Consider the following 10,435-nt stretch of genomic DNA (forward strand, 5'->3'; position numbering starts at 1 on the left):
CTCCCTCCCTCCCTTCCTTCCTTCTTTCCTTTCCTCTCTCCCTCCCTCCCCTCCCCTTCCTCTTTCCCTCTACTTTTCTTTCATTTTCTCTCTTTCTCTCCTCCTCCTTCGTTCCCTCCCTCCCCTCATCTTTCTTCCTGGTTGTGGAGCAGGGCTAACGTCTAGGCAGTGCGCCCAGGTCAGTCTCTTTCTTTTCCAATTTTCTTTCTTTTTTTCAAATTCATCTTTTTTTGTTTTGTTTTGAGTGCTTCTTTTCTTAAAACTTTGGAGAAGATTGTGGGAACAGATCAGCAAGCTCCTTTTGAACCACAAGCAGTATCTATGAATGAGCTGCTTCTTGAAATAATTTCCTAAGGATGTATGTCCAGTAGTGTGGACTTTCTGAAACAGTCGGCCAAGTAAGTGATACAGTGTTTCCTTACACGGATGTGGGTGCTTTCCCTCCTGTAGGCGGTGTGTTTTGGGAATAATCGCCGTTATTATTGTTAAGCCCATTATTATTGTTATTCAGTTAATATAACTTTTCAAAAACGTAATATACCTCTTTAAAAGGCGATTTAGAGTGGGACGGTTTTTTCTTCTTTATAAATATCACTGTGTCGAGGAGCGTAATATAAACTTCCAAATGGAAACTGTTCTGAAGAAACTACTTACTCAAGAAATACCCTTGAGGCCGGGCGCGGTGGCTCAAGCCTGTAATCCCAGCACTTTGGGAGGCCGAGGTGGGCGGATCACGAGGTCAGGAGATCGAGACCATCCTGGCTAACGCGGTGAAACCCTGTCTCTACTAAAAAATACAAAAAACTAGCCGGGCGAGGTGGCGGGCGCCTGTAATCCCAGCTACTCAGGAGGCTGAGGCAGGAGAATCGTTTAAACCCAGGAAGCGGAAGTTGCAGTGACCTGAGATCGCACCATCGCACTCCAGCCTGGGCGACAACAGCACAACTGCATCTCAAAAAAACAAAAACAAACAAACAAACAAAAAACAAAGCAAAATCCATGAGGACAGTGACACTTTGGGAGGCTGAGGAGGGCAGATCACTTGAGGCCAGGAGTTCAACACCAGCCTGGCCAACATGCCAAAGCCCTGTCTCTACTAAAAAAAAAAAAAAAATTAGCCAGGCATGGTGGAGCACGCCTGTGGTTCCAGCTACTCAGGAGGCTGAGGCAGGAGAATAGCTTGAACCCAGAGCTGGAGGTTGCAGTGAGCTGAGATTGCACCACTCTACTCCAGCCTGGGTGACAAAGCGAGGCTTCATGTCAATTAAAAAAAAAAAAAGAAGATCCTTGAGGACAGGAGTGGTCACTGTTGTAGGTCTTGCATCTGGCTGTTTTTCCATTACCTCCTTCCCCAAAACGCAGCTGTTCCCCACTGATGTGGCCTCAGTGTTGGGGTCTAGTTTTTTGGGCCCCTTGCTACTCCGAGTGTGGTCCTTAGACCAGCAGCAGCAGCATCACCTGGGAGCAGATTAGAAATGCTCACAGGCCTCGCTGCAAACCCACTGAATCAGAATGTATGTGGAAGCTGGATCTCCCAGTGATGCATTTGCATATTTACCTGTGAAAGGCACTGGTCTAGGAATCCTTGCTTCAGAAATCCAGGGTAACCTTGCTACCCCTTCTGTTCCCCAGTAGCATCAGTGTTGCCTCCATTGCAACACTGTCCCCATAACAAGTAACGGTCCGTTTACTTGTCTTTCTTTCCTAGCAAACTTAAAGCTCCATGAAGGTCCGGAAGCTGCCTGAGCTCCCGATGGGTTTCTAGTGTCTGGCAAAGTCCTTGCTACGTTGTGGGTGTTTGGTATCTTTTGGGAGGAGTCAGATTGTACTATTTTCACAAGAGGAAAGATTTAGGAAAACAACAGGTATTCCCTTCTCTCTAAAAAAATAAAATGCTTTATTTTATAGAATTGCCAAGTACTTTGGATAGTTAACATAAGTACGTGTATCCTAACAAAAAGCTTCTGTGAGTAGTAAATATGTATTTATTTCAAAGATAGAAACCAGCACCCAGAAACAAAACAAAAGCGTTCTGATAGAATACATGAAATCCCAAGCAGAATTGGTGTCAAATTTTCAATTTTGTTGTCGCCTCTTCTTATATGGGAAGTGTAAGATTCTTGATATGGTCTGACTCTGTGTCCCCACCCAAATCTCATCTCGAATTATAATCCCCACGTGTCAAGGGAGTGACCTGTCGGGAGATGATTGGATCATGGGGTGGTTCCCCTGTGCTGTTCTCACAATAGGGAGGGAGTTCTCACAAGATCTGATGGTTTAAAGGTGGTACTTCCTCCTTAACTCTCACTCTCTCCTGCCACCATGTAAGATGCCTTCTTCCCTTTCACCTTCCATCATGATTATAAGGTTCCTGAGGCCTTTTCAGCCATGTGGAACTGAGTCAATTAAACCCCTTTTGTTTATAAATAACCCAGTCTCAGGTAGGTTTTTTTTTTTCTTCCTGGAATGGAGTCATGCTCTGCCACCCAGGCTGGAGCGCAGTGGTGTGATCTCAGCTCACTGCAGCCTCTGCCTTCTGGGTTCAAGTGATTCTCCTGCCTCAGCCTCCCAAGGAGCTGGGACTGCAGGCGTGCACCACCATGCCCGGATAATTTTTGTATTTTTAGTAGAGACAGGGTTTTGCCATGCTGGCTAGGCTGGTCTCGAACTCCTGACCTCAGGTGATCTACCTGCCTTGGCCTTGCAAAGTGCTGGGATTACAGGTATGAGCTACCATGCCCAGCCTCAAGTAGTATCTTTATAACAGTGTGAGAAGGGACTAATACAACTCTTTTAAAATACAAATCATAGCAGAGCAAGATGTGTGAATGGTAACCAGAGACCTACTCCTATTGTTGAAAATGTTCTGGCTGGAATTTGTCTTCACAGCTTCTCCAGAGTTTTAAACATAAGAAGACACTATTAATGGCTCCAAAGTTGCCATGAGTAAACTACCTTCTGGAAAGAAGCTGGCACTGTTTTGAGCTGAATGAACAGATTTCACTTCTTAAGCCTTATTGATGACTTAGACACACTTTTAAAAATGAGTCAAACCCCATCCACGCCTCAAGGAGCTGAGAGTTGATATTGGGGGGTGGGGGTTCCAAGTATACCCAGCAACTGTGCAAGAAAGCAGCCTTAGGACTCTGTAGGAGGGGAGTAGGTGCTTGCAGGGGGTTCAGAAGAGGTACCCATCATAGCCATCTGGCAAATCAGAAGAAGGTGGCATTGGAGGAACTCGAAGACCGAGTGGGCTTTTCCTGGGTGGAGGCAGGAAAAAAGGGCAACAGCTCAGTCGGTGGAACAGCTAGAACAGGTACAGAGATAAAGATGAAAAGTGTTTGAGAAGGTGCGACAGGAAGGATGCAGTGCAGGGAACCGAGGGCAAAGCACGGAGGTGCCTATTCTTGGGCTGGGCATGGTGGTTCACACCTGTGATGACAGTGATGGGGTTCTCAAGAGATCTGATGGTTTAAAGGTGGCACTTCCTCCTTAGCTCTCTCTCGCTTTCTCTCCTGCTACCATGTAAGACGTGCCTTGCTTCCCTTTGTACTTCATCCTGAAATCATCACAACCTAGGGGTTTGCACTTCATTTGCTAGGCCAAGGGGTAACCATTGAAAATATTTTTGCATAGCAAAGGATTGCGGAGGAATGCTGGGAAGATGAGGGATGATTCCTGTGGTGGTGTGTGGGATGAGGATGGACTAGGCAGTTTCAGAATAGAGACCAGCTGGCCACCTGGCATATGATTGTGAGAGTCCTGGCTGGAGGGGAGGGGCCCTAGGCAAGCCAACTGATCTTTTTTTTAAAGGCTTAAGTTTTAGAGATAGCATCTTGCTCTCTCGCCCAGGCTGGAGTGCAGGGGCGAGATCACAGCTCACTGTAGCCTCAAACTCCTGGGCTTAAGTGATCCTCCTGTCTCAGCCTCTGGAATAGTTGGGACTGCAGGCATGCCACCATGCATGGCTAATTTTAAAATTTTTTTGTAGAGGCGGGGTCTCAGTATGTTGCCCAGGCTGATCTTGAACTCTTGGGCTCAAGCCATCTTCCCGCTTTTCTTCCCAAAATGCTGGATTACAGGTGTGAACCACCATGCCCAACCCAAGCAGGTTGACCCTGCTGGATACATTGAGAAGGAAGAATCAGCAGAGCCCTGCGAGTCATAGGAGGTCAACAGGAGGGAGGCAAGTGTTTAAAGTCTCATTTAATCTTTTTTTTGTTTGTTTTTTTTTTGAAACAGAGTCTTGTTCTGTCGCCTGGGCTGGAGTGCAGTGGTGTAATCTCAGCTTACTGCAACCTCTGCTTCCTAGGTTCAAGCGATGCCCATGCCTCAGCCTCCCACGTAGCTGAGATTACAGGCGCAGACCACCATGCCTGGCTAATTTTTGTATTTTTTAGTAGAGATGGGGTTTCGCTGTGTTGCCCAGGCTGGTCTCGAACTCCTGGCCTCAAGTGATCCACCTGCCTTGGCCTCCTAAAGTGCTGGGATTACAGGTGTGAGCCACTGCACCTGGCCTGGGATTCTTTCTTACCTCCTTTGCTGACGTCTTCCTCCTTGTATTAGTCTGTTCTCACACTGCTATGAAGAACTACCTGAGACTGGGTAACTTATAAGAAAAGAGGTTTAATTGGCTCATGGTTCTGCAGGCTGTACTGGAAGCATAGCAGCTTCTGCTTCTGGGGCCGCCTCAGGATGCTTCCAGTCATGGTGGAAGGGGGAGCAAAGCGTCTCACCTGCCCCTCAAGAGCAAGAGGGCGAGTGACGGGGGTGCTGCACACTTCTAACAACCAGATCTCACGAGAACTCACTATCAGGAGACCAGCACCAGTGGCAGGGTGCGAAACCATTCTTGAGAAACTGCCCCCCATGAGCCAGTCACCTCCCGCCAGCCCCCACCTCCAGCACTGGGGACCACAGTCCAACATGAGATTTGGTGGGGACACAGAGCCAAACCATATCACTCCTATTTCTTTCTTCTTTCCTTCTCTTTTCTCTTTCTCTTTTCTTTTCTTTTTTTGAGATGGTGTCTCACTCTGTTGCCCAGGCTAGAGTGTAGTGGCACAATCTTGGCTCACTGCAACCTCTGCTGCCCAGGTTCAAGCGATTCTCCTGCCTCAGTCTCCCGAGTAGCTGGGATTACAGGTGCCTGCCACGGTGCCTGGCTAAATTTTGTATTTTTGGTAGAGATGGGGTTTCACTATCTTGGCCAGGTTGGTCTTGAGCTCCTGACCTTGTGATCCACCTGTCTCGGCCTCCTGAAGTGCTGGGATTACAGGCGTGAGCCACCGCACCCAGCCATCACTCCTGTTTCTTAGCTGGGGACATTTAAAACAATTTGATACCCTGTCTCCTTTGCTTTCCAAATGTCCATCTGTGGAATCCACCTTGATTTGTCTCTCACTTTAATTTGGAGGATGTCCAGGGCAAAATCTCCAGCCTTCATGTCTCTCTAAAGCAGTGATCTCCAAAGTGGGTAGACAAGACGGTCCATTGGGATGCAGAAAAAAAATGTTAACACTTCCACTTATAATTTGATCTTTTAGAATGAGGATGAAGTTAAGAATCATGAGTATTGTTTTGGATTGACAGTTTGTCAGGCAGACAGTCACAAGCCTGTGAGTCATTCCCAGGGGCCCATGAACTCCCCCAGAATTCTTGCTCCTCTGCCTTGAGCTTAAGAAGACAGTGGTGGTTTGCATGTGGCTGGTTAAGTGGATTTGTGGGTTATATGCCCTGGTGTTACCTAAACCCACCTTCACAAAATAGAGCAGGAATTTAAGAAGATTCCTGGAAGGAAACCATGGCTTGAAGATAATATTGAAAATGCAAGCGCAAGCACACAACAGGATAATGAAAGAGCTCAGATTTCTACTCCTGGGAGTTCTTTGTCAGTCATGTTACAAGGATAAAACAATTTAGTAACAATACAAATACAAGTGAAATATTCAATTTCATTGATCTCACTTAAAGTACTCTCTTATTCATAACATTTTCTAGTGAAAGCAAAATGTGAATTGCATTGTTCCTAAGTAAAATACAGTTTATTTATGTTGTTTCTTTGATCGAGTTATTTAAAGTTTTAAGGCTGTGTAAGTTTTACATTTACATAAGATATGAGTGCAGTGGTATCTCTGTGATAATTTATAAGTCAATGTATCCATGTTGGGGGTTTTGTACCTGAGTGTTTTGTACTGAAGGGGGCACATAATTAACACAGTTTGGAGACTCTTATTCTAGAGCAGTGGTCCCCAACCCTCCTGGCACCAGGGATTGGCTACATCAATGACAGTTTTTCCACTGACTGGGAGGGGGGAGGATGATAATATCAGGATGATTCATGTGCATTACATTTATTGTGTACTTTATTTTTATTATTATTACGTTATAATATATAATGAAATAATTCTACTACTACTCACCATAATGTAGCATCAGTGGGAGCCCTGAGCTTGTTTTCCTGTAACTAGATAGTCCTACTTGGGGGTGATGGGAGATGGTGACAGATCATCAGGCATTAGATTTTCTTAAGGAGCACACAACCTAGGTTCCTTGCATACACAGTTCACAATAGGGTTTACGCTCCTATGAGAATCTGTTGCCACCAATGATCTGACAAGAGGTGGAGCTGAGGCAGGAATGCTCACTTGCCTACCACTCACCTTCCTGGTGTGTGGCCCAGTTCCACGGCCTGGTACCCCTGTTCTAGAGACTCGGCTCTGTATTTCTAGAGCTTTGTAGACAAATCCATGCTAGCGTCTGGCTTGGTCCTGTGCATGTCAGCCAGTGAGCACACCTACATGCCGTCTATCTCAGAATGGAGAGCTGGGGTGTCTGGCAGAAAAGGAACCACATCTCTGTGAGTGACACAGAGCCCCAAAACCCAGTCTGGGGAAAGGGGCCGAGAGAGGCCGTGCAACCAGCTCCAGAACACTTTTACATGCATCTTGGTTTCTTACACAGACTGGGGATGCCTTTGTTAATATGTGCCAGGCTGGGGCACTTGCAGGAGGTGACGGCCACCTTGACTCTGCATGCTGAAGCCCTCCTGTCACTCACCCGTGTATGCTGTGGTCCCCCGGCCCATAACATAAGCCAGGACAAGCCCAGGGGAGGTCCCTGGACACACTGCCAGAATTCCTGGCTGGTTCTGTATATGCCCGTGCTGGGTTCCCAGCCCAGTTCCAGCTCTAGGCTTGCAGGTCTCTCACTAGGAACCACACCTCCAGCCCTTTGGTGGATCAACATCTGCCACCTCCAGTTCTGAATCTGACCTCTCCCTCTAGGCTTCCAGCCTGGATCTACCCAGTTCTGGATTCAGATCGTTAAGAGGCACAAAGCACTGAAACATTGCAGAGCACATTGCCTTTCTTCTTTATTTAAAGAACTAAATTAAACATTTTAAACCACATAATAAGTGTAAAGAGATCCAACAAAGTTCTGTTTCTGCCATTATTACTATATCATGGCTATTTCAGAATGATCAAATAGGAGATTTTTTTTTTTTTTTTCCCAAAAGTCTCTCTCTTTTGCTGTCCCTATTTTGCTGCTAAGCCACCAGTTCTCGATTGGTCCATTCCCTCTTCCTGCTACAGCTTATCTTAGGGGTTCTATTCATGAGACTTTTGGAGACCTAACTCCTATCCTGGCCAATGCCCTATAACAGGGAATGATGCTTGGCTGACATCATTAACTCAGCCCCTCAAAGATTATGCCCATTTTCCTCCTTCCCCACCCACGTGGTATCCTCCTTGTTACCTTTGCAAATATCATTACCAGGATCCCAGTTATCTACATAAAAAAATCAGATGGAATCTTCACCTATTCATCCAATCATCCATCCAGTCAACAAATTGGTATTCAATGCTAACAGTAATATTGGCTAACATTTACTAGGCAAGCACAGCTGCCAGCTTTTATATTTGCATTATCTTACATCCTCACAGCAACTCTGCAAGGAAGGTATCGTGATAGTCTACTTTTTATTTATTTATTTTTAGACAGGGTCTTGCACTGTTTGTTGCCCAGGCTGGAGTGTAGTGGCACCATCATGTCTCACTGCAACCTTGACCTCCTGGGCCCAAGCGATCCTCCCACCTCAGCCTTCCAAGTAGCTGAGACTACAGGCATGCTCCAACTTGCGTGGCGAATTTTTTAAAAAATGCTTTGTAGGACCAGGCGCAGTGGCTCATGCCTGTAATCCCAGCACTTTGGGAGGCTTAAGCAGGCGATCACCTGAGGTCAGGAGTTCGAGACCAGCCTAACCAACATGGAGAAACCCTGTCTCTACTAAAAATACAACATTAGCTGGATGTGATGGTGCATGCCTGTAATCCCAGCTACTCGGGAGGCTGAGGCAGGAGAATTGCTTGAATCCGGGAGGTAGAGGTTGCTGTGAGCCAAGATCATGCCATGGCACTCCAGCCTGGGCAACAAGAGTGAAACTCCATCTCAAAAAAAAAAACAAAAAACATGTTTTGTAGAGATGAGTCGTAGTCTCCCTATGTTGCCCAGTCTGGTCTTGAACTTCTGGGCTCCAGCCATACTCCTGTCTCCCTTTCCCAAAGTGCTGGGATTACCAGTATGAGCCACTGCACCGAGACTGATGACCCACTTTTAACAGATGAGAAGCCTGACCATCGCAGAGGTGAAGTAACTTCCACAGGGCCACCCAGGGAGTAAGTGACCTAGTGGAAGCTACCTTACCTCTGTGATGATTCGCACCAGTTCAGTTTGACTTTAGAGACTACAAGCTGAAGCTCTACTCTTTGTTGACTGTTTTCAGGTGCTGTGTGAACACGGTGGGTAGAGACGAATAGCACATGAGCCCTGCGCTGGGGAATGTGCAGTCTGGTGGGGGTGCCCAGAGGCACGAGCAGAAGACAGCAGCCCTTTGAGAAGCGCCATAGGGTTCAAGGGCCCCGTGGTGGGGGCCCAGCGCGCGGCTCGTGGCCTCCTGTGGCCCGCGCCTCCCCGTTCCGAGTTGGGGGAGGATCCCGCGGGCCGGGCCGGCGTCCCAGCGGCTGGGAGGCTCCCGCGAGCGGTGCTGGCGTTTGCGTGGCGCGGGTCGGGCCGCCTGGTCCCTGGTGAGTGAGCGTCCCCGCCGGGTGGGCGGGACACAGAAGTGTGCCCGCCCCAGGGAAGGGGCTTTCACCGAGAAACTCTTTTAAACGGATCCTCAAAGACAAGAAACAATTGGCTGGGTGGGTGTGGGAGAGTGAGGTGTCCTCGGCAGGAGCCTGAGTGAGGCTGTGGGGGTGGAACGGCGTGGTGAGCAGGGGACAGCCTGTGGCTGATGCAGGAGGCGGGGAGCACTCCGCTTCTGGTTCCCCTTCCCGGGCCTGCAGTTACAGAGTCCTGCATAGCACACCTCATGCCTTTCCCTTCCTTTCCTTTCCTTCTTCTGAGTCCTGTGTCGGGCCCCCTGGCCTTATCTCTGGACAATTACAGCAGCCTTTTCTCTCCACTTCTTCTCATCCATCATGTATTACTCAAGCCAATTTAATTGTGTAACTTTCTTTGATCATCTTGTTCTCTCCATGAAAGAGTGGCTCTCCATTGCCTATGGAATGTGGTCAGACCATTGAGTCCGGTGCTCCAGGCCTTCTGTATTTGGGGGTCAGTCTGTGTTTCCTGCTGGATCTTTCATGACATGTCTGTCTCTTCCCACTGGAACAAACAAAAAGAACTTTATCCTCTCTCCATCTACTACCTTTTTTCCCTGCACCCTTTTCTTTCCCTACGTGTCAAAAATCTTGACCCATCTCTCAGGCTCACCCCAGTGTTACCCAAACATGAAGCCTTCCGGACCAGACCAGTCACAGTTGTCTCTTCGTGCTCTTAGATGCCTTCACTGTCGTGGGGGACCGAGGGCTGCACCACCCTTGTCATGGTTCACACTCCTTAAAGCGAGAGGTCGGGTCTCTTCTCTAGATCCGTCTCCATGAGTTCCCACCAAGATGGGTTGGAGATTCACGGAGTGGCTCTGAGTTTCAGAAGGGCCTGTAAACCTCCTGGTTGCCCTGGCTCAGGTGGAATTCTTTAGAAGTGTCCCCTCTGAGCCAGGGTGGACTCCTTTAGAAAAATGTCTGCTCTAAGCTTTTTCCCTTGGCCTCCCCTTGGGCGTTTTCCCTTCAGCAGAAAACCCAGTGATGCCATCTCCTCTGGGGAGGAAAATATTGCTTTGTGGAACCTCTCAGGGTCTTTGGGCACAGCCAGAATTCCCTGGTGAGGGGTTTCCTAAAGGTTTAGTCATTCAGACCTGGCTGTGTGAGCCAGATCTTTCCTGTCTCGAGATAATTCTTAAGGCTATGATTTGCTTGTCAACATCATCTGTAACTAGTTTTACTAACAGATGTTTAGGAATTGGGCATCTAGGCTGTGCCAATGTATTTGGACTAAAATATGCTCCTCCCTCCCTCCCTCCCTCCTTCCC

General features: G+C 47.8%; 1 protein-coding gene across 4 annotated transcripts in view; it reads left to right on the plus strand.

Moving 5' to 3' along the window:
* The window catches only part of CAMK1D (calcium/calmodulin dependent protein kinase ID), a 497,275-nt gene that overhangs the window by 230,938 nt on the left and 255,902 nt on the right, over positions 1-10,435 (plus strand). The window contains exon 1 of one of the 4 annotated variants that reach the window (XM_017886700.1): positions 8,774-9,086. The exons of 2 other annotated variants lie outside the window; for them this stretch is intronic. In XM_017886700.1, the coding sequence (XP_017742189.1) occupies positions 8,842-9,086 (245 nt within the window). In that variant the 5' untranslated portion in view covers positions 8,774-8,841. Of the gene's footprint in view, positions 1-8,773; positions 9,087-10,435 lie in introns of those variants that run through there. One more of the 4 variants, XM_017886696.1, reaches the window with a different exon arrangement.

This window comes from Rhinopithecus bieti, unplaced genomic scaffold, assembly GCF_001698545.2.
Source record: "Rhinopithecus bieti isolate Rb0 unplaced genomic scaffold, ASM169854v2 scaffold_13900, whole genome shotgun sequence".
Lineage (NCBI taxonomy): Eukaryota > Metazoa > Chordata > Mammalia > Primates > Cercopithecidae > Rhinopithecus > Rhinopithecus bieti.